Below are 24820 nucleotides of genomic sequence, written 5' to 3'. Positions count from 1 at the left end.
CTCTCCTCATCTAACTCCCTTCCTGTCCTCCTCCCATCTCCCCACTCCTGTCAGCACTGCAAATACATTTTATGTCCAATTCTCCTTGAAATTACCATTTCCTTTATTGCCATCAACTGTACAGCTTGAAGCCTTTGCTTGTGTTTCCCACCTGCCCCAACTCCTCTGAAGTTCTTAATTCCATGACTTCAAGATCTAGCAGAAAGTTTCAACTTTTTTGAGGTGTCTTCCCTGACACTCCAAGATAAGATGCAAAGTTCTTTAATCATTTCTCTTTGGATGTGTTTACCTTGCTATTTTTTATCTTTTTTTTTTTTTTGCTGAGGAAGATTCGCCCTGAGCTAGCATCTGTGCCAATCTTCCTCTATTTTGTATGTAGGTCGTTCCCGCAGCTTGGCCGCCAATGAGTGGTATAAGTCCATGCCCAGGAACTGAACCTGGGCTGCTGAAGCAGAGCACAATGAACTTAACTACTAGGCCATGGGCCAGGCCCTGGTTTTTATCTTTTATTGTTTCATAGTTTTAAAAATATTTTTGAGTAATTGCATGAATCCTAAGGCCATATGTTTAGATAAAAAAATGTTTACCTGGATAATCACTTGACCATTTGTAACACTTTTGTTCTCCAGTTAATCCCAGGCACTAAAATTTAGTCTTGGAAACAAGTAAGATGAAAAGTATAAATAGTTCCTATTAAAAAATAACAGTAAAATCTCTACACATTAACAGAGTTATGAATGGCAGACTAAAGCAATATCTCACTGGTAACAACATTAATAGTCACTGTCTTAGTCTTTGTCTTTGTCTTCTACCCACAGGTCCACATTGATCAGTCAGAGGCCACAACACTACAAGACTTCCAGTTTTCAGAGTGACCTTTTACAAGATTCCACTCGGGGAGCATAAGTCTCCTGAGCTTAATGAAAAAAATCTCTAATCCGGGCTTGTTCTAAAAATGCAAATCACTCATAACATAGGATAAAGCATAAATGCATTTAATTACATAGAAGTCGCAAAAAGCATACACTTATCTCAATAGAGGTTAGAAAGCATTTTATGGTGGCAACATTTTTTCATAATTAATAGTGTACTGACAAAGAGTATAGATTGTCTTTAGACTACCTGAATTTGAATTCTGTCTCTATCATTTAATTGCTTGACCTTGGATAAATTAATGAACTTTCTGTGTCTCAGTTACTTCACCTGTAAAACAGAACTAATTATAGTATCACTACCTTGCGAAGTATTTTTTGTGTGTATGAGGAAGATTGGTCCTAAGACAACATCTGTTTCCAATCTTTCTCTTTTTTTCTTGAGGAAGATTGTTGCTGAACTAGCATCTGTGCCAATCTTCCTCCATTTTATGTGGGACGCCGCCACAGTGTGGCTTGACTTAGGTCCACGCCTGGGATCCAGACCTGTGGACCCCAGGCCACCAAAGCAACACACGAGACCTTAACCACTACACCACCAGGCCGGCCCCTTCATCAGGTATTATAAGCCCAAAATATGTCAAGTTTTTAAAATAATATTGTAAATAATAAGCCAATAAAAATGTTAACTATTCTTATTAATATAAAATTAGTGTTTCTAATAAAAGCAATGACTTGGAATATCTCTATTAATAAGATAGAGCATATATTTTAAAACAAAAAAATCATATACTTGAGTAGAGATCTCCTTAAAACAGGAAAAGAATACTCTTATAATCATTCCAATATTGGAAATAGCAGAATTTTGAGAAGAAATTCAAAAGAAATATAAATATTGGAAAAGAATAAAATATGAATTTACTTAAGATATATAAAACTGCTGTAGCATTATGAGTAAAAAGTAAAAATAAAAAGAGATAAAAATGTACTTAGCTAAATTATATGATATAAGTTTTATGCTCAAAAGTCCATACAACCAGAAGTATCACAATTAGAATGTACAACTATGTACTGGGGGGCTTTTGGGAGAAGAAGAAGGGGGGAAAAAAAGAAGATTGGCAACAGTTGTTAGCTCAGGTGCCAATCTTTAACAAAAAAAGTCCGTATTATAATATATGAATAGGAAGACCTGAAAAATACAAAGTGAAAAAGGACATTTTTCATATTAGCAGCTAAAAATCTGTTAAATAACTGGCTATTAATATAGCTTGCAACACAAGACATTTTTTCTAAGAAAATAATACACCCTTAGAGACTAATTCATACGCAAAAAATGAAGTGAGACCATTCCCATTAACACAGATAAAAATACTACTTAAGTGAATAGGTAGATTAATGTAATAGCAAAGTTATGCAAGATTTTATAATCTTAATAAATTAATACAGTACTTAATCTAAAAAATGAAGTATGAAAGCCTAACAAAGGATACATAAACATTTTAAAACGTAATAATAGTGTGGCTACTTTACCAAAATTCAAACCTTATTAACAGTGATTGTGATAAAAATGTAACATATTATAACTGAAAGTTTGTACCCTTTGACCAGTTATAAGTTCTGAGGATCTAATGTACAGCATGGTGATTATAGTCAATAATATTGCATTTTGAAATTTGCTCAGAGAGCAGATCTTAAGTATCCTCATCACACCCACAGAAAAATGGTAACTAAGTGAGGTGATTGATATGTTAATTAGCTTGGTTGTGTAAGCATTTCACAATGTATACATATATTAAATCATCATTATACATATAGAATTAAATATGTACAAATATCTTATTGGGTTAAATCAGAAAACCTGATCAATTAAACAAAATGCAAATTCCACAAATAGATACAGAAAATAGCATATCGTATGGCTATTAATATTACAAATTGTCCTTAAGATAGATTGTGGAAATTTATACTGCCCCTAAAGTGTATGAAACTGTATTTCTTCACAGCATTCACTATACTTGATATTAAGCCTTTTTAAAATAGCAAACTAATGAATAAAATTAGCATGTCATATTTTTTTTAAATTGTATTTGTTTAATTGCTACCAAGGTTGAAATTTTTTAATATATTTTGTGGTTACTTCTTTTGTGAAATGCCCGTTGCAATCATTTACCCATTTATGTATTAGGTTTATTTATTTCTCATTAATATATATCAACATTTTAAACATATAAATTTCCAATATACTTTCCAAGTTTTCACTCATTAGTTTTTATAAAATATTTCAAATACCTAGAATATATAGAGAGTAGAATAGTGAACACCCGCAGATCATGTTTTGGTTAATTTGCCTGAGATTTTTTTTTTGGAGGGGGATAAAGTATTATAGATTCAATTGAAGCCTGTATTATATCCTAAAATCTAGTATCTTTCCTAGCCTTCCAGTCTATTTTTACAACACATATGTATCTATCTATCTATCTAAGAGCTATATATGTATACAAAATAATATATAATCTGGTGTCTGCACTTAAATGTTTTTAACTTTACTTAATGTTATCACACGCATATCATTCTGCACCTAGCTCCTTCGTTTTTGCTTAATGTCTTATATTGAGATTTATCTGTGTAAAGCTGTGTAGATACTTATCTATTTTGACTGTAGTATTCCATTGTGTAACTATATCTGTATTTATTTATGCTCAATAGGTAAACATTTAGGTTGTTGTCAGTTTTACACTATTAAAAGCAACACTGTTTTTAATTAAGCAGAGACTCAGAACACTATTTTAACTATTCAACACTAAGAACATTCTTAGACTGCGGGAGTGGATCTCTAGGCTATCTTCCAGGTGGTGGAAATTCTGGGCCAAAGGGCACACGCATCTTTGACTTTACCAGATATGTCCAAATTGCCTTACAAAGTGTTCAGATCAATCTATATGCCTACTAAAAGTATACAGGAGTTTCTAATCAATATTTGGCATTCTTAAATTTTGCATATCTGATAGGTTTGAAAGGGCATATCATTGTTTTAATTTGCAGTTCTTCATTTGGAGTGGCTCTTTGTCCTTTTTGCTTTCTCTTTTATTTACTTGTGGGAGATTTTTCCTTTTTGGTAAATTCTTCATACTGATCCTTTGGCAGTTAAATTTGCTGAAAACATGTTCTTTAAGTGTGTGACTTGACTTTTCACTACGTTAATAGTCTCTTTTGATTTAAAGGTTACAATTTAATGTAGTTATTTCTGTTAATCTTTTCCTTTACAGTTTGTACTTTTGTTTATCTTTAAATCTTTTCCTATACCAAAATCATAAATATATTTTCCCATACAATTTTTCTGGAGTTTTGGTTTTTATATTTGAATTATATATCCACCTGCAATATATATTTGTGTATGTAATGAGGTAAAAAATCTGCTTTTTTTCCCCTTGTAAATAATAGTCTCTGCAGAATTTATTGAATAGCTCATTTTTCCCCACTTTTTCTAAAATAGAGGAATATTTCTATGCCCTTTATTTGGTTGTACTATTTTTTCCTAGCCCTACATGAATTCCAAACTAACCACAAACTTTCAATTTCAGTAGCTTGATAAGTCTTGACATTTCAAAGGCAAGTGCCCCATATCCTCCCTCCTTTTATTCTTCTTCAAAATTTTCTTGTCTTTTTTTTGACTCTTCACTCTTGCATTTGAATTTTAGGATTGGTTTCTTAATTTCCACTATAACTGTAGGAATTTTGATTCAAATTGATTATATTTCTTACACTGGATAGAATTGACCTCTGTATGATGTTGAGTCTTCCCAACTACATGTGCGTTACATTTTCATTTATCTGGGTCTTATTTTATGTCCTTTAATAATGTTATATAGATTCTCTATAAAGGTCTTGCACATTTTTTTTTCAGTTATTCCTGGGTGCATATGAGCTTTTGCTATTATTGTAATGAAATGTTTTCCTATTATGTTTTCTTGTGGTAACCACCGTGTATAGGAATACTGCTAATGAGTATTTAAATATTATTTGATCTTGAATCCAGTAAGCTTGCTTAACTCTCTTATTATATTCTTACGTGTTTGAAGATTTCGTTGGATTTTCTTTCTAAACAAACTTAACATGTAGAAATAAGGAAAGTTAATTTCTTCTTTTTCTATTTTTTATTGTCTCATTGAAATATCACACCTCTGGTACAACGTTGAATAGTCCTACTTTAATAGAAGAGCCTCTTAAATTTCACAATGAATTACTTTTCAAGCATATGTTTTTAAAATGACTTTACAATTATGTATTCTGATCTATCAACATTTTCTTTTAATGTTTCTGCTTTGGCCAGCATGTGTCAAAAAGAAAAGAACTTCAATGAGCATTTGTTAGATGCTGGATGAGCATATTGTGTGTACCTATTTATTATTCCTACAGTTTCAGTTTTTACATTTAAATCTTCAACTCAACTGAAACTTATTTTAGCAAGAAGTATAAGAAAATCCTTATATTTATTATTTTCCAGAGAAATAATTTTCCTATTATTTATTGGAAAATCTGTTATTTATTCACTAATTTGAAACATTAATTTGAGTATATGCTTAATTTTTTATCCTGAGATAAATTTCTGGGGAATGGAGGATAAAGTTAGGGTAGGCATTCATTTCTTCCTAACTCATGGTAAGGAAGCTGCTTTATAGTACTTCCAAACAATTATTATCATCTTTCTTTCCACATATATCCAACCTAATATATCCATTCACGTTAACTTTTTAAGCCAACTTGAGGACAGAAAATAATGGGTTAACTGAGACTGCAGAGTATCATACTTGCTTGGCACATAGTAGATGCTTAATAAATTTGATTGAAGCAAGACTGAATGGAGTTGAACTTTAGTTATATTCTTAAACTATGAATGAAAATATTTGTTATTTTGTTTTTCACAAATCCCTGTTAATCTTTCCCTTAAAGTGTACCATCTACATTAAATCTGTGCAGTGTCTCTGACATAGCTTATCAAAAATAGCTTTAGTATGAACATTATTTGTCTGGGCTCAGAATTTACAAGAATAAATAAATAAACAGGACTAATTTAAAAATGAAACCATCTTTTTCAAGTTTGATCTCAATGCAAAGTAACAATTTAAAGCTGTTTACTGTATGTTCTCACCAATAAGCTTCTTCACTAAGAATCTGTGTAAGATTTCTTAATCTTGAGACACTTCCATTCTAGTTGGATGCTAATTTTTAGGATTCTCCTTTTGTTCTCCTACTGATAATAGGAGTAGGGATGGCCAATGACTCTCAGGGCCAGCTTTAAGAAAAAATGGAAATTGAGTTGAATTTTGAAGGGGAGAAGGTCTTAATAAAGAGGACTGATTTGGAAAAAAAAACAAGAAACTTCATAGAGGAAGTAAGTGTTGCCTTTTTCAAGTCATAAAAAAAATTTCCTCTGTGTCTGGACCTGACGATTCTTAAGATTTTTCAATTATATACTTATTTCTTTTTATTATTTTGAATTCATTTATTCCCTAATTAGTTCCAAAAATTATTCAAGACAGCTTACACACTATATATATTCAGTGCAACATATCTGTTTTTAAATTAGCAAGGTGTGACAAAGGAAAATTAAATTTAGAATTCTAAGGCATCAGAGAGAAATGCAATATATCAAAATGTAGGTCATTAAGATGTTACGTAATGATTAAAGCTGAAATGTACCTATAATTCTGAGATTCCCAGTGACCAAAGAAAGCAGGGAAATTAATGAATTTTAGAATTTCTATTGTCCATAAGATACAAGCTATTCCGGAAATAAGAGAATTTTCAGAATACCAGCGTCTGGGAAAAACTTTCTCCCACAGATCCTAACACATAAGATACTGAGTGATGCAGTGTGTCCATCCCCAATAGCTTACCAATAATAAAAGCAATAATGAATATCTTATGACTTCCTGTAGTGTCCTTCCATGTGAGTGGAAGGCATAATTTAAAAGCCAAATTCAGTGAAATTGGCCTGAACTGGGTCATGCTAAACCTTAGGATTCACGTATACAAAGTCACCAATACTCTTCCTTAATTTTAGGATAAAATCGTGGCTCTTTAGCAGACTGCTAAATAAAATCCTAGTTGTTATTCAAAAAGAATTATTGCAGTTTATGATCAACTGGAAACCATATATCCCAATAAAAGCTACATAAGTTAAAACACTGTGAACGCCAAACTAAATACTTCTTTTATGAGTTGAATTTGACTAGCAAGGCTGATAATTTGCAACCTCCAACAGATGGATCAATTGACAAATTCCACGTGGAAAGGGACTCTCTGTATGCTGTCTTTTTCACTACTGAATCACCAGCTTTTAGCATAGTGTCTGGCACCTAGTAAATGTTCAATAAATAGTTGAGGAATAAATGAATGAAGTAAACCTCCATGCATTCATGTTTTCTACAGTGCAGCTTTTGCAGAGTTGTGAGGCATAGAGAGAGAGGTTCTATGCTTCAGCAAGGACCTGAAGCATAAAGGGATCTTCTCTCTTGCCCATTACAAGCAGATCCATATGAATTAAAAAGAGGTAGATTGACATACTTTTAAGGAAATTAAGAAACCTGATTAAGAGTTAGCATTGTCCCGAGAAGAAATGGCCCGTGTATTTAAGGTTGTGAGGCACAAATGAGAAAATTAAATTTATGCATGGGTGGAATGTCAGGATTGACACATGTATAAACGTTTGTACAATTTTTTAGACACCTTCCAAAATCTTCAAGTCCTGACCTTTCCAACTATTTTATGTCACCATTGTACTTCTGAAAGCTTGCCTAGTCTATCACCTTCTCTCCCTACTGAACACTATCTGACTTTAATTCCTTTTGCTTGGGTTATTGTAGTAACTCTTATTCCTTCTTACTGTTTTTCTCTGTCTCTGGTTCCTTCTCGTGGGGTCCATGCTTCATAGTGTAGAGTAGTTAGGTCAATAGATTCTGCATTGAAATACTGATTCCAACTTTTATTAGCTGTTTGATATTAAACTAGTTAAATTACCCTGATTTATTCTTAGTATCACCATCTGCAAAAGGAGAATAATAATAATATCTATCACATTTGGATGGTTAAAATGCTTAAATGAGATAATCTATGTAATGTGCACAATAAACAGCCAATAGTCAGCAAGTGATAAGTGTTAATTGTTCTTATCATAATGACTGTACCGGAACATTCCGTCTAAAACCTAAATCTAACCCAGATCATTCCTATTTAAAACTTTTCTGTGATTTCCAGAAGCTTAAATCTGCATAGTGGAGTATGTAGCTGTACTTATAGTCTGGTCTCAGTTTCCCTTTGCACCCTCATCACCCACCATCCCTACCTCCCTCCTTTTACCTTCTGCTCAGACATTTCAGGGTTCAGCCAGCAAAGCAGACCATAGTCTTTCAAGTCTCTAGAATTTGGCACATGCTGTTCCCTTCTCTTGGAATGCCCTTCCCTACCATACTCTGGCAAAAAGCTTTCTTCTTCTCTGGAAATCATATCTACCTCTCCCTGGTAGAATTAACAACCATCCTGTCAGCTTATAAACTATCTAGTGATATAATGAATTTATTTATATTTGTGTCCCTCTCCCCAATTAGTCTGTGAATTTCCCTAGGTTGCGAACCCTCTTTAAGTCATCTCTAAATCCCAGAAAGCCTAGAACATAGTAAAAATTTAAGGTATACTATTAAATGAGTGAACAAACACCTAGCCCAGGACCTTCGCCCAACATGTGCTCAATGACATTTATCGAATTGCATCGACTGAATTTGATTTAATTCAAACAGCTCTTCCTCCTGCAGAGCCCCAGTCTACCTGCAAACAGAGGTTAGACCTCTGGGTTTTCAGGATCCTCTTCTCAATTATTAACACAAGCTAACAAGCTGGCAATTTAAGAAATAGGTTTTCCTTACTAGGACCTAGAATCCCAGTGAAACTCGAGGCAGATGGCCCCAGAAAAAGGATTGCCTGCCCAGAGATGCTGTCTCATCGCTTGCTTCCCTCACCTCCCATGTCTGGAGAGACACAAAAGCGGAGGGAAGAAAAGCGGGGGAGCGAGTGAAAAAGTTGACCTGCCCCTTCTCCCCCTCCCACACTAAGCCAGAAGTGTTAACACGCCTCCCAAGGGGACCTGATTCTTCCAGTCCTCAAATCTGACCTGCGTTTCCTCTGTCCCTTCCCTTCTTCTCTGGTTCCCCCTCTCCAGTCACTTCGCCCCCTCACGTCTCCCCCCACCATCACACCAACACACACACTGGCCACCAGAGAACCTCCCCGCCTCCAGATTCCCAGTTCTAGGACCACTGTGACTGTCAAGGAAAGATGCCAATCACAGGCAGCCTTAGCCAGATCCCTGGGAGTTGAGTAAAAAATCAGGATGAGGGCAGAAAGGAAATGAACATAGCAACCTCCAGTGCAGGAAGAAAGCTCCGTATACACATGCACCTAGGATCCCGAGCAAGAAAACAGCAGGATATCTCCGACTACCCGAAGGACGCGGAGCACCACAAACAGGAACTTTAAAGGGATTGAAATCTGTTGCCTGTTCCACTAGGAATACTGTTTGCAAGACACAAGGTGTCTTTTGGTAGTGAGCACCCTCTGCGCATGCGCAGGTCCATTCGGGAATTAACTGCCCTGCCGCCGACTAAGTTGCATTCCTTGAATCTTCGCAGAAAAGACAATTCTTTAATCAGAGTTAGTAATGTGGACAGTACAAAATCGAGAGAGTTTGGGGCTTCTCTCTTTCCCTGTGATGATTGCCATGGTCTGTTGTGCACACAGGTGAGCTGCTGCTGTTGAACGTCTCTTTTGGTGTTTTTCTTTTTACATGCTTGCTGGATCATGTAGCTTGTTATTTGGGGGTAGGTGTGCCTGTCTATTTTTATGTCTGCTCGCAGTTTGTGCTCATTCTGAATACGGTCCCTACTTCTTCCCTCCAGCGCCAATGAGCCCAGCAACATGTCATACGTGAAAGAGACAGTGGACAGATTGCTCAAAGGATATGACATTCGCTTGCGGCCGGACTTTGGAGGTAATGCTTCATCTTTTTTCAACCTGTAACCCATATCTAGTTCTCTTTTCCCGTCAAAGATAAATGTCAAAAAAACAAACAAACAAAAAGCATTTCATTTTCCTAAGCGTGCGCTACGCCCTACGCCCTGGACACACACACACACACACACACACACACACACACACTCACCGGACACCCAGTCGCAGGTGAATGAACCCCCAGGCAGAGCCGACCTTCCTCCGGCCCGACACACCCTCTGCATAGTCACTGCATCACCCGTGTGCCTACACCTGTTTTCCCAGGCTGTCCCCTGCAAAAGGGTTGGGGGGTGGAGGGAGCCGGTTTACACTGTAGTAAGCGCAGGGAAGCCCCTCGTCCCTCCCCAGCCTGTCGCCACTCTGAGAATATGCCTATAATGCGTCCCACCTCCCTGGCAGGGCCCCCCGTGGATGTCGGGATGCGGATCGATGTCGCCAGCATAGACATGGTCTCCGAAGTGAACATGGTGAGTGGCCTCCCGCCGGGCCCGGCGGCCCGGCTTACGCAGATGCGAAATGGACCGGTCCCCGTGCCCTCTGCGTTTCATTGGCGGTCACCTAGCCCCGATCCCGGGAGTCCCACTCCGCGTACTCTCCCCACTCCGGCACACACACTTTGTTGCCCCTGGTTTGTATTTTCAACACACACACACACACACACACACACACACACACACACACACAAACGCGCACACACACGGACTACTGCAGTGTTCCGGAGGAAACGTGCTCGGCACTATTTGGGGAAGGACGGGTGATTGGGGCATCAGCGGATCGGGTGGGGCGGAGTCTGAGCATTACTTTAGCAGGGTTCCCTTCGGTGATCGGTTGCCGAGGGCACCATCTGCCGGCGGCCGGACAGCCTGCACTAGGGTCCTCGGACCGTGGTCCGCAGCCGCCTCCTCGCCAGGCGCGGGCCTCGTAGCCCGGGAGCTTGGACTGACCCAGGCTCCCGCCACCAAGTATTCAGCACACAGATGAGGTTTCAGAATGTCCCCTCCCTCTTTCTGGGCTCTAGCACACCGTGTGGCAGGAGCAACAGGCTGAGACAACAGTCCATGCTTGCTAATACGAAAGCGCTCGAGCCAGCTTCTGGGGAGGCTTGCATTGTTCCTGTATGGAGGTTGATGAATGTGTCTTGCTACAATCTCGCAAATTTCATTTGAAACAGAATAGGTCGAGTTATTGCTTTGCTTTACCCTAGAAACTTAAGCATGCCCATGACGAAAAAGCCTCATGATTAAAGGGACGGTGAAAGTGGGGGAAGCGATAGTAACAGCGCAGAGCGCAATCCTTTCATTTGAAGGGGTTAACATTCTTTTATTTCCTTTTTTTCTCCTTCCTTTCTGTGGCTGTTGCGAAAGCGATTGAAATCATAGCTGTCAGTTTATTGCCTGTTTCCAACCGCTGTAGGGTAGCAGTTTTCTAGCCCGAATTTCTAACTGTTGCTTCTTGTAAGGCAGGGGGAAAAAAGCCTGTTGCTTTTCTAGAACCAACCACCCAGGGAACAGTTAGATCTACGTGAGCAAAATGCCATTTTTATACCACTTGTGAAAAAATATTGTGGCAGCAGAAATTTAGACAGTCTGAATAATTTAAAGACTAAAACCTTTGGGGATTTATCACTCTACAGCTGTACAGGAGATTCAATTGTCTTTTCATTTCATTACTGGTGTGTTGTTTTATTTTAACATGCTAAGGTTTAAGAATTTTTCTTCTTTGTTTTTAGGTTATGTCAGGGGAGAAATAAATATGTTTATGATCTGTTGACTAGGACTAAAATAAAACATGTGACTGTTAAATTCCTGTGTTTTATAGTCGTAACGTCCCCACAATTACAAAGCTTACTTAAAATAAGGTCTCTGGTGGTTGTATTGGAAAAGGAAAATCCATTTTTAAAAAGTAGTGCACAATGAATATTTTCTGACTTGGCAGATATTTTTAATAGACTGACATTTATAATATTCTCTTCACATCCATGTCACTACCTCAAAGCAACCCAAAACACGCTATTTACAAATGCTGGAGAATGTAGTAACATGCGCACATATACAAATTGTACCCAATCCATGCCATTGCAACTGGATAAATTAGACAAAAACAAGTTGTTTGTATCAGGTAGATAAATGATGATAATATTTTCCTTTTCGGTCATTTGTTTTGATACCTTGTAAGTAACCACAAAGATAATGGATAAAATAGGAGAAGATTCAGAAAGCTGAAAAGGCCAACAGTGCCTTTGCCAGTGGTTGGTCTTCTGTATAGGATACTATACTTTCCAGAATTTTAGAAAATGTATAATTCTGTTGACTATATTTACAAACACCTTTTCAGCTAAAAAAAAAAAATTAATAAGAAAGTTGCCATTAACCAAAACAACTACCACAACAAAAAAGCTCTGTATAACCAGTTGTTTGACTGAATTCATACATAAGCTCAGAAAAAGGATTGAATTTAATTGCAGTACCACTGGAAATAACTCCTAATGATGGAATAATACAGTCTGTTTAATCACTGCACCATGTATATCCTACTTGATTTTTTAGAATATTCACCCAACAGATAAACCTTTGAAAAATATATTCAACTCAAATACTCATTACCTTTCCACAATGGGGCTAGAGATTTGATGCGAAAATAGGAACCACAGAACGCTGAAAAATAATAAACCTTGATTGACTTCTTCTTGGTTTCCCCTTTTAATGAGAGCTATTAACAAGACCAAGATTTATTTTATCTTCTCTCATCTATGACAAAACAGTGAAATAAATAGATTGGAAATAACTCCACGAAAATGCAAGTAAAGAGGAATTTTAGGATCGAAGGATCTGTATAACACAACCTGGATGGTTAGCCCTGGTTAGGAAAATTGTCTAGAATATGCTTTGACTTTTAGATAACGTAAGTAGGGTTGAACTGTCTATGGGAAATAAGGCTCATTGCTTTTTACATTAATCGTGTTTCAGTACTGTGATAGGCTTAAATAACCTTTGAAGTCATTTAACAGGAAATTTTCACCAAAATTAACGAAAAATAAGAATGGGCAAGGAATATAATAAAAATAGCCTTAAGGAAAGTTCAGACTAAAATCTATTACTAAAACATTGCTAATTTATATATTTTTAGTCATTACTATTATTACCCACCCATTCCATGGCTGGTAAAATGAGATGATAATTGTACATTGCATTAATGGGTTTGAGAACTAGGTTCTGTTCATTTTTGTTCTTTTCCTATGCTACCCCAAGGGAAATATAATTTTATATTGGCTTACAGCATTATCTGTTGTAAAGACTAACATAACATCAGGAGTATTTTCTGATTTATGTCCTTCAGGATATAAAATATTTCTCTCAAATTAAGAAAATAAAATAGCTTTTACAGTCAAGAATATCTATAATCGAGAATTGTTGGTTTTGAGCAGTGAATGCAAAATCTCTGAAGAATAATTCTGATGCAGGGGGGAAAAAACTTCTTAGGAGCAATAATATTATTGATTAAATTAGGAAGGCTCTTTGTTCTGGCATCATGGGGTATATTGTGTACAATAGGAATGGGGCATAAAGGAGACAATAGCCTTCAGAAACTGCCTTAAAGTTGCTACAATCATCTGCTGATATAAGCCCAGTAAAGCACAGATTGTAATAGACAAGTCATCTTTGAGTAGTATTTTGGGAAAACATGATATTAACTACCTGCAAACAAGAGATTGAACTCTTCTATTTCAGATCCCAATGACTAGCTCCCCTTCTTGTTAAAGAGGTGGCTTCCCATGATCAAGTAGGACTTCCAGCCACGGAACTCTGTCCCTGATCTAAAGACACAATGGTCCACATGGTCATTCCCAGAAGACTTTACATCTGTTGAGTCCTGACTCAGAGTAGTCATTCCAGTAATGGAATACTATCATGTATTCATTGTTTCTTTCCTTCCTTCATGCACGGAAGGATGCAACAGCGAACGCTCTTAGCAGACATACGACTAACAACAAAAACAACCCCTCCCCCAAAAAAGCTAAACTGAGCTAACTGTATAAATAATACCTAAAATAAATACAATTTACCAAATATGCACTGTTGTTAAATTTCACTGTTGTTCCTCTTGTTATTTTCATATTCGCTCCCACAGGTTTCTGGTACACACTGCAGTTATGCCTAATTACCATCATCTTGGTGACACAAAATGTTCACCACGTGTCAGAATCCCAGCCCTCCTTCCCTATTTCTTTAAGTCAGTGTTTCTCAGTATTTCATGTATACCTGACTCACTCTGGGATCTTAAAATGTTAAAATGCAAATTCTGAATCAGAGGTCTGGCACGGGGGCTGACATTCTTCATTTCTCACAGCTCCCGGGTGATGTGGAGTGCTGGTATGTGGAAAGCACATTGAGTGGCAAGGTTGTGGTACATTATTCTAAGATCCAACATTGTTAAGAAATGAACATTTTTTTCTCTTAAATTTCTCTAAGAAGGGTATTATTTCAAGGTTCCAAATTAAGTTTCACGTTAATTTGTAGGTAGTTAAACAGGTAGCTGTTAAAAAGGGAAAATTAGTTCAGTAATTGATGATAAGTAACAGGACAAAGGCAAGAGCCTGCATGATGGGCCTTGACTTAAACTAGTAAGCAGTCCTCCTAAATGTGTCAATACTTATGAGTCAGCCAACCTTAAATGATGGCTATGGAAATATCGCCAAGCACAGTGACTCCAACAATACCATCCTGCTGCTTTACAGAATATGAGGAACTTTTCTTCTGCAGAATAGAGAACATTGCAAACTGCTTTTTCCCCGACTGAGGAGCTTGCAACAGTTTTGTGAAATAGCCTAAACATACTCTTGCTGCTGTCAGTAAATTCTCTGAGGTTATAATAGAATTCCTTTGCAAATACAGCAAATAGGTCAGTACCATTTAAAGGCGGGAATAGATATCAGCAGTTAAATAAAGATAAAAATACTTTTTCTCTTATATGAGTAATTGACCAGGTCTCATTTTTAGGTGCTAGGTTACAATACTATACTATCTGGAGAAGCTGAGAGAGGAAAAAATTCCCCTTGCCTTTCTGTTTGGAAATAACAGGAAGACTTTTTACACCCTAAGCCCCACAAAAGCAAGCCTATCTAGATTTTTAAAAGTTTGAGCTCACATTTGAAAGCCTGTGTTCTTAGGATTACAAGGCCAGACTGGGTATTAAAATGTGTAATGACAAAGAAAATAAATATATACTTAAAATATGTCTTTAAAAAATAAACAAATATTTATGGACCACATCCTATGTATGAGGGATGGTTGTCGAGTGCTGTTTTGTTTTGAGTTTTTTTTTGGTGAGGAAGATTGGCTCTGAGCTAACATCTGTTGTCAAACTTCCTCCATTTTTGTATGTGGAATGCCACCATAGCATGGCTTGATGAGTGGTGCATAGGTCTGCACCCAGGATCTGAACCAGCAAACTCTGGGCCAGGGAAGCAGAGCATGAGAAGTTAAACACTGCACCACCGGGCCAGCCCTGTCAAGTGCTTTTATATTAGTAGCTCATTTAATTCTTGATTTAAGGCTATGTAGTTATCTTTCATACAGATGGGGAAACTGATTTTAAGAGAGGCAGAAACTTAGGTTGAGAGAGGTTAAATAACTTGCTCAGAAGTTATAGAGCTAGTAAGTGTCAGAGTCAGGATTTGAAACCAGGTAGCCTGACTCCAGGGTTTGGCTCCTATCTGCTCAGCAAGTAAAAAATATTCCCAGTATTTAGCTTTGGGACCTTGAGTGAGTCATTTGACTTCTCTGGACCTCAGGTTTCTCATCTGTAAAATGAAGATAAGTGATACAAGTGCTAAACCTCTTTCCAGTTCAAATATTCTATGAATAAATAAACTTAGGCCTTTAAAGATTTCAAAATCAAGATTCTTCCTCTCTGTCGTATTCTCCTGTTAGATTCCATCTTATTCCATTTTATTCTCCTGTTAGATATGTCAATCAACAAGCAATTATTGAATTCCCACTGAGTACAAACTATGGTAGTCTCCTGGGAACACTGAAGCAATGATTGGGTGTAATCTGTGGCCTCTTGAATCGAATAATTTTAATTGGTCACGGCGTTATCATCCACTTTTTCCAAAGTTAAACAGATTCCCAAAGACAGCAACAAGAAACGTTGCATCAATGGTCTTCCAAATGAGACTTCACTGATGCCTAGTTCATATTGTATTGAACACTGGAGCCAAGACCAAATGCAGTCCCTGTATTTAAACTGGGAGCATTGCTCCATTACAGACAAACTAATAATTTTTTTTAACACAATGTGAAGTGGAAGGAAATCATTATTTTCCAAGATCTGGGTATCCCAAAGGATTTACCTAAAATCTTTCTATCAGGGAGTCTGGGGGCAAGCAGTAAAGCTAAGGTATTCATCTCAACTGAACATCACTTTGTATCAATTCTGTAATTGTTTGATGCTTTTTGTCTTAGAAGGCCCCCAAAGGCTTGATAGCACCCTCAAACACACATGAATGAAATCTTGCATTATCAAGGAATGTAAAACATTTCAAAAGAAAAATAAATGGTATAAAATGTGTCCAATTGATTTGAGTGTCCACAACTCAAATGACGTTACTATACTTGAGGGTAATGAGAAGATGAATGTATATATGCTTATAGTTGATTGATTGTTGGTACAGAGTTTCCCTATGAAATTTTCAAAACACTGAATCCTATTTTCCATAATACCAAGATTGAGTTTCTGCATTTTAGTATACTTCTGTTTTCATCAGGTCGTGCTTTTCATGAAATCTCTTGACTGTTATCTACTGAAGGAAGTTAATAGTCAGCAGCATATAACAATCTCTTACACAACACTTGACAGAAACGCTCAAGAAAGAGTACAACTAATTCCTATCAGTGGGGATAACTTAGCAAAAAGTCTGGCCATAGGAAAAGAGTGAAAAATACATGGGTTTTCTTTAGTGAGCCTGGGTACCCCTTAGCAACCTCATGGTCCTCATTGTTTTGCTGCTAGTAGTTTTTTCTCCTACCCCTCGATTGAGTGCCTGGTGTATCCCCTGCCCCGTGCAGCCCCAATAAAACCTGTCATCCTATGTATATTTAAGATTAAAGATTTTCCAAAGAGCATTCATTCAACTATTCTAGTGAATAAAAGTGATGTGGTGTCTGTCCTTGTGAAGTTTACAGTCTTTTAAAAAATAATTTAAAATCTCTATTCTTGTAATGAAGTTTTTTTCCTTTTGGAAAATTTTGAAACATCCATAATTATCTTGGTCTTGGGATGCTTTGGTTCAACACAGACTTACTGACTTAGTCACTTAGTCTTTTATCGGATCCTGTACTGGGCATTAGGGATGGAAATATGACTAAGACATGATCCGTACCTTCAAATATTTTACAATGTAGAGGAGAATATATACACAAACAGCTGTTTTAAAATAATGTGATATGTGCCAGGACAGAAACATGTGTGTCCAGGATCATGTGGGAGCACAGAGGAGAGGTTTCTAAGGCATGGGCAAGGGTTGATGCCTGAGATGAATCTTAAAGAGGAACAGTAGTTAACACCATGTATGCTATGCTGCAAATGAGAAGAAATTTTCAGGAAAAAGAAAGGGCATAAGCATTGGCAGGTGTGCCTGAAAACAGCGTGGAGTGTTCTGGGAACTACAGGTAATTCACTTTTGTGAGAACTTGAAGGGCACAGGGAAGATTGTCAAGAGATAAAATAGAATGCTAAAAGCAAGGTGTAGCACAATGTTGTTGAATGTTCTCTCTTGTGTAAAAAGAAGAGGGGGAATAAAGACAAGGTTAATAAAAACCTTATACAGACTGAAAGATACAGTCTATATATAGATCCCCTCTCCATAAACATAATTTTTTTTTTATGTGCATTGACCATTTCTGGAGGAATCCACAAAAGATGAGGAGCAGGGGAACCAGGAGTAGGAGTATGAGTTGGAGGGATACTTACTCTTCTTTATAAGTCCTTTTGAATTGTTTGATTAAAAAAAATCCTAAAAATCCTATGTTTTACACTTTCACTTTAAAAAGATACACACACACACACACACACACACACATGGAGAAAGAGAGACAGAGACAAAGACAGAGAGACAAAGCGAAGTGATGCTAGAATATGTATGCCAGGGAAATGAATCCTAATCCTGAAACACAGAAAACCTGCTAAAAGTTTGAGCAGGCAGTATGTTTTGCATTCTAGATAGATTCTTCTGGTAGCTATGTGGAAGATGAAGTAGGAAAGGCTAAAACTGGGGGCAGTGTTCCTAATTAAGAGGCTAAGAGGGTGTTTCAAAGTCCAGATAAGAGATGATAAATGCCTAAAGTAAAACAGTGGCCTTAGGACTAGAAAGTCAAAAAAGAAAAGACAGTCAAACAGGCAAATCAGAGGGATTTTGTGACTGACCGGATGACGGAGATTAGAGAGGAAACAAGCCTGGGAAGCCCTATGAGATTCCATATTGAGTAATGGGCACATGTGGCACCATCAGCCCAGGAAGAGAACACAGGAAAAGAAGCACTAACCATCGTGTTCACCACTGAAGTGGATATATTTCCAGAATAAAATAAAATGTTACAGCTTGTTGTTATAAGGTATTTATGGGAACACTGAGGTAGAATTTTGGAGATTGGAACTATCCTGAAAAATACTAGTTCCTTGGTGACTCTTCCAGCTCTGTTTACAAATGAGACAAGTTGTACAGGGAGAAATCCTGGGGCCACAAATGTGGTGGCTGAAATGGGCTGGTTAGAGTTATGGAGAAAGGATGCTGGCCAAAGACAGAGAATGGAATGCAGTCAATCTTAATCTCTAGCAATACTGTTCTTTTCCTAGGAGGACCTAGACCTTGATAGGATTTAGAACATACTTTTCAAATTCCCCCAGAGAAGTGATCTTTGTATTCTGTTTTAGTTGCCTTTATAAAACTATATGGGTGGGGAAAAAAAGATGTGTGGGGAACCCACTTACACAGCATCTGCTCTCTTCTCCACCACATCCTTAAATGATTCAGAGTCCTTCTGGAACATCGTGTTTCCATGTGAAATCGCATCAAAGCAGTGTGAGTTCTTGTAGAAAGTGTCTTTGGTGATGAAATGAGATCGGGTATAACAGACAGCACAAGTGAGGCCAACAGCGTGCCGTGAGAAATGAAGCTTAGCTGCCAGGAAATTAAAAAGTGATTCCCAGGAGCTTTGCATAAGAACCGAAACATTTGAATGGCCTGGTAGGGATGATTTTAAACAAGAATTCAGCCGAGCCCTGTCCTCATCAAATGGTCTCCTGGAAAGAGGATACCTATTTAAGCAGAGGCATATTTATAGATTGTTTTATTTAGTTTTAGAGAAAGAAAGCAGAGAAACAGCTCAAGAAACAGTTTCAAACAGAAGAGGATCCTAGGTAGCCGTTAGCAATTAGCTATTCCATCCCTGCTTCAGCTGAAAAAGAGTATGGGTTTAGGCCCTCCAGATATGACAGCCAAGTTAGAGGTGACATGCCTTGCTCTTGTTGCTGAATGGATTAATCAGAAAAGTTGCTAGGAGTGAATCCTGCTTGAATGAGAGGGTTTATTTGGGATCCTTCCTGGAAGCGGGGGAATAGATTTGTTGGAAGCTCAGGATCCCTGCCTACTCTAACCCGCCATGACTCATGGGGAGGTTTTTTCCTTCTCATCTATTATTTTCAAGGGAATGATACACAATTCTTTAGTTAAGAGAAACAGCTTTTTGGTTTCCATAGAGACAGTTCAATGACATTTATTTGAAATCCCACCTGTGCTTAGAACATTTTCTCATGTCAGAGGCCATCATTTCTCCCTCCTACCACCTGCAGCCCCTCTCCCACACAAATGCATCTAGATCTGCTTTAAAATGCACGGGAAATCATCTTTCTCTTATGGAGCTTTTTCTGTCACCACACTAAAGAGAATTCTACTGGAGAGAGTGTGTATAGAGCATATAAACAAATCAAGACTCCGACAAGACAAAAGACCCAATATGAAGTAATGATTATCTATCAGTCTGTATGAGATCTTTATTAACCTTGTCTTTTTCCCCTGCACTATGTAAACTCCAGGAAGTTTAGGATTATATTCTTTATGCTCTCTATGTAGCTCCTAGCATATTAGAGAGACTTAATAATAATATTTATCAGGATTATAAAAAAATTTCTAGTCATAAAAAAGTGTTAGTAATAATGGCATTTAAACTTTTTAGTACAGACATTAATATTTTTTCTGTCAAGTCTACCTTATACCTTCAGCTGCAATTTTCTTTTATGTTGATCATGAATCATGAGCCGTTTCCATAGAAACATCTTTATCACATGACACAGCCAGTTTCACAGACACAAAGTCACGTCATGGCAAATATCAATGCATATGTGTATATATATATATATATATGTATACATACACTCACACATCACTCAACTACAGGGTTACGTTCTGAAAATGTGTCATTAGATGATTTTGTCATTGCACACACATGATAGAGTGTACTGAAGGAGAACAGAATTTGTCAACCCAAAGTGTGTCTCTTTAACATGATGATTATTTTAGGCTGATTATTTTTAAGAAAAAAAGCAGAAATTTTTTCTTGTTACCTCCCCCTTAACTGCCTAAAAGAATTAGGATTAAAAAAAAACCTGCCTCAGGAAGCAAGCTATCACCTTAGCATAACATGAACTACGTGGTAGACAGGGAGGAACCTAGGGAAGACTGTTTGGCTCCCCTCTGTGTTCTTCTGTTTCTGTGTGGCCAAACGCTTGTTTTCCAAATGTTTGCTCCTTTTTACCTACCTGTGAATATCCTCCTTCCCTTTGAAGTCCCTGACTCTCCCCACCCGAACATCTTCTTTTGTCTGTAGCTGAGGGTGGTATTTAAGGTGCGGGCTTTGGCCATTTTGGTGAGTTACTCAGTTTTCCCGGGTTTCTCCTGTATATAATGCTATTAAACTTTTGTTTGTTATTCTCCTATTAATCTATCTCATGTCAATTTATTCTTAGACCAGCCAGAAGAACCTAGAAGGGTAGAGGAAAATTTCTTCCCCACTAAAAGTACTTTCACAAACCTAGATGGCATAGCGTACTACACACCTAGGCTTTATGATACTAATCTTATGTGACCATCATCATATATGTGTTCTGTTGTTGACCGAAACTTGGTTATATAGTGCATGGCTATACAAATATATGTATGTATACACACACACAACTTTTCATCAGCTTTAAAAAATAATAACTGCTTTTTATTTTTCAAAATGTCATCTCCATACTGGCCCCTGGACTGTCAATGTTTCTGGGAACATTTAAGAAATTATTAAGTAATTACTTGATTGATAACTACAAAGTGAATGACATTTAAAAAGAAGGAAGATCAAACATAAAAGATATATGAAAAGGGGTTCCTCAGCCAATCTAGAAAGGCTTTGAATGAGATAAGTTAGATTTTAAAAGAAAATCAAGAAAGTTTATCAAATTTGAAAATATAAAGTCGAAAATATGTCTAATCTAGAAATATACATATTTAATACATATGTATATAATATATATCTATATCTACATCTATCTACCTTGTCATTTTTGCTATAATTGAATCCTTGCTGCTACTTGGTATGTTTACTTTCAAATGTCAACTTTCGTCTGAAACTTCCACTTCTACACGGTAATTTGTCATAACGAGTAAATGCGTTAAATCAACTACCGCATTAATGGTAATAAAAGATTCTTTCCACTGACATCACCACCTCTCTGCCCTGTCCCCCGCAAATCCAGCACACACACAGAGTTCAGCACATCCCAAAGAAACAACAGAGAAAACAAAATCCCAGTTCAGACCGCCTGCTGAGTTGAGACTGATGAGAGGGGAGAAAGAAGATTCAATGAAAAGGTTAATATTGGTCAATAGGAAACTTTTCGATTATGTGGTGAGAACTGATTTTTAGAAGTTTTGAATTTGGGAATAGGAGGAGGAGGACAGGATAAGAAATATGGAGAGGAGAATGTACTCATAAAACTAGAAAATCGTGTTCAGTCCTTGTAGGTCATTGGTGCCTCTCTCTCACGCCTACGCACACATCACTTTGGGAGACATCCCACAAGCTGTGTTGTCATGAAGTTTGAAGGGGATTTCATAACCTGGTTCTCTGACATTGTAGAAGGAAATGACTTTCAGGATATTACAGATGACAACTGCCCTACTGTGTTCAAAATCATTGTCATGGAACATAAGCACATCTTAATGAATTATGTTTTTGCATAGTCACCATGAAGTCACTTTCACATATTTTGCATAGTCACTTTTCCACATGTTAAAGAATTTGCACCTTTGGTTCTGCGGAGTGGACAGAGATATGTGAGCCCAAATTCAAACAAAGCCATTGCCATTATTCTTTTGCAATACGATTCAATCTCACTGAGTGGAGGTTTGATTTTCAGTCAAAATATAGGACTCCATTGGTAGTGGAGGTAGGCAGCATCTACAGAAGGTTATTCCAAATAAAGCAGGAAGCTACCAGCTTGAAATGTCATCATTAGATCTTGATATCTTCAGCTTTGATTCCTGCTGAATTATGAATAACCATGAGAGAGGCAACAATCATGCTAGTTTCAATTCCTGGATTTATACCAAAGTGTGAGTGAATGTTTGAATGACAGAACAGGTTTCCTTAAGAGACAGGGATTAGAAAGGAATATAAAGAGAGAGAGGGAACAGGAGTTATTTCATACTTTTCCTTAGAATCAGCAGTTTCCTGACTTAGGAAGCTGATATAAAACAGCTAGAAAAGTGGCTATGCTGAGACAGCATTTGTGTTGTCCACACTGATGCTGTGCACTCGAAAAGCATTTTGCTTGATCTGACAGTGATGTCCAGTATTTTGTATCCCAAGATGTGAAATCAACAAATTCACCTCCATTCTCTGGAAGTGTAGCATCCATGCCAACTGGGCAAGGTGACGATAATACCTTGCAATCTTAATAGCCTTATGAATCTCATAATTAAAATTACTGTCTACTGGGCAGCACACTGGCAATTTTTTAAGTCCAGACACTCCCCATCTAGCATATATAATTTTGGTTTTTCCCTTAAGTACATTCCCTTTGAATGTGCTTCTGTCAAGTTATATTTGAATACTTTTAAATCACTTTAAAATGTCAGGATGATGTTGTATCCTAATTTATACTCTCAAATATAAATCTCATGACTTACTTAAGCCCTTTGATTCTCAGTTCCTTGCAAAATGGAAATAATAATTTCTGCTCTACCTATTTTAGGGAGCTTTGAGAATCAAAAGAGATAAATCATATACAAATATATGTTCTGCATATGTGATGTATAATCTGTAAATTTCTATATCAATGTTAAGTCCCGGTATTTTTATTATTTTACCAGTATCTCCCAGGCTGTAATGAAGTTCTCCCTCTTTAATGCCAGGGCATCAGAAGTAACATAAATTCACATCATGCATAACCAAATATAATAATATTTTTGTTTGATATTGGGATTTTCATCCTGCAATTGAAATTCACAATACTTCTAATTGTGAAATTGTTCTATGAGATCTGACACAAAAAAAATGGAAAATATTTCCCCCATCTTCTCTCCTGATCATTTTCTCTTAGTTTTTATTTGGAGACCTCAAAGTTTCTCTCTGTATGTGGTCCTCCCATATCTCTCTAAATTTCATATTTTGTGTTACTCCCTGGTATGTGGAAGAAATGGGATATGTGGTTTTCTGTGGGTTTAACCTAGGAATTAGGGCTCTGGAGTTGACTTCCAGTTTTAATTATAGCCCCTCCATTTACAAGATCTGTTGCTTTGGCATTAACTAACTCTAGAGTAATCATATAATTTATTGTCCCAATAAGTACTTTTGAGAACGAAAGGGAACATTATTAATATTACCTGGGACAGAAAGTGTAAACCAACACTGTCCTGGGAAAGCCAATATTTATGATCACCTTATGTCACTTAAAGCACTAATTTCTTCATCTTTAAAATGAGGACAAATGATACTTTCTTCTTAGATCATTGAAGGCTAAATGAGATAATATGTTGCCTGACTTGGGGACAATATTGGTTATTTTTAAGCATCTTCTTTTCCTCCTCCTTCTTCTCCTCCCCTCTTCTTCTTCATCATTTTATTTATTGAGCACTTACCGGGTACCAGGCACTGTTATGAGTGCTTTATATGTAAATATCAACAAAAGAATTAGGTAGAGTGGATGAGATACCCTAATAAGAATTGTTACAGTAAAGGTTGAGATAATCAACCAAATAAAAACATCATCTATCAGCTCGCCTTGCTTACCAAGAGCTTCATAAGAGCAAGAAACTTGCCAAAAATTATGAAGAGTTATTAAAATCTCTAGGATTTACTTTATTCCATCAAAGAACAGCCAAGAATTTCACTGAGAAAGTAAGCTATGAAAAAATGACTGTCTTTTTGAGGTCATAAATGACCACAAATAGCACTAAAAAAAGGGCCCTGACGATGAGATCACAGCTCACAACATGATGGAGAAAGTGTAACCAAGCTGAGCTGTTCAAGCGAACAATAATCTAGGCAGGAAGGTGATGGAAATTCCAGGCAGGGAAAATAGTACTAAGTCTGTAGAGATAAAATTACCAAGAATACTTGGAAAGAGAGAGATTCAATAATAGCATATGAATCTTATGGCCTGGAAAATCATCCTGGAGTCTTAATAATGATAAGTAATATTTATTGAGCACTTTCACAACAGAGATATGATTCTAAGTACTTTACAAACATTAACCCACTTAAACCATAATGCAGTCATATGAAGCATGTATCATTATTATCTCTATTTTACAGATAAGGAAATTGAGGCATAGAAAAGTTAAGTAA

At 36.9% G+C, this 24820-nt stretch overlaps 1 protein-coding gene across 2 annotated transcripts in view; it reads left to right on the top strand.

The window, feature by feature from the left end:
* The first annotated feature begins 9266 nt into the window (after positions 1 to 9266).
* GABRB1 (gamma-aminobutyric acid type A receptor subunit beta1) overlaps positions 9267 to 24820 on the top strand; it is a 354994-nt gene continuing 339440 nt past the window's right edge. For both annotated transcript variants that reach the window (XM_014857137.3, XM_070505950.1), the window contains exons 1-3: positions 9267 to 9665; positions 9824 to 9915; positions 10335 to 10402. In XM_014857137.3, the coding sequence (XP_014712623.3) occupies positions 9586 to 9665; positions 9824 to 9915; positions 10335 to 10402 (240 nt within the window). In that variant the 5' untranslated portion in view covers positions 9267 to 9585. The remainder of the gene's footprint in view (positions 9666 to 9823; positions 9916 to 10334; positions 10403 to 24820) is intronic.

This window comes from Equus asinus, chromosome 3, assembly GCF_041296235.1.
Source record: "Equus asinus isolate D_3611 breed Donkey chromosome 3, EquAss-T2T_v2, whole genome shotgun sequence".
Taxonomy (NCBI): domain Eukaryota; kingdom Metazoa; phylum Chordata; class Mammalia; order Perissodactyla; family Equidae; genus Equus; species Equus asinus.
Note: the sequence above shows the minus strand (reverse complement) of the source record. Positions and strands in the feature narration are given on the sequence as shown.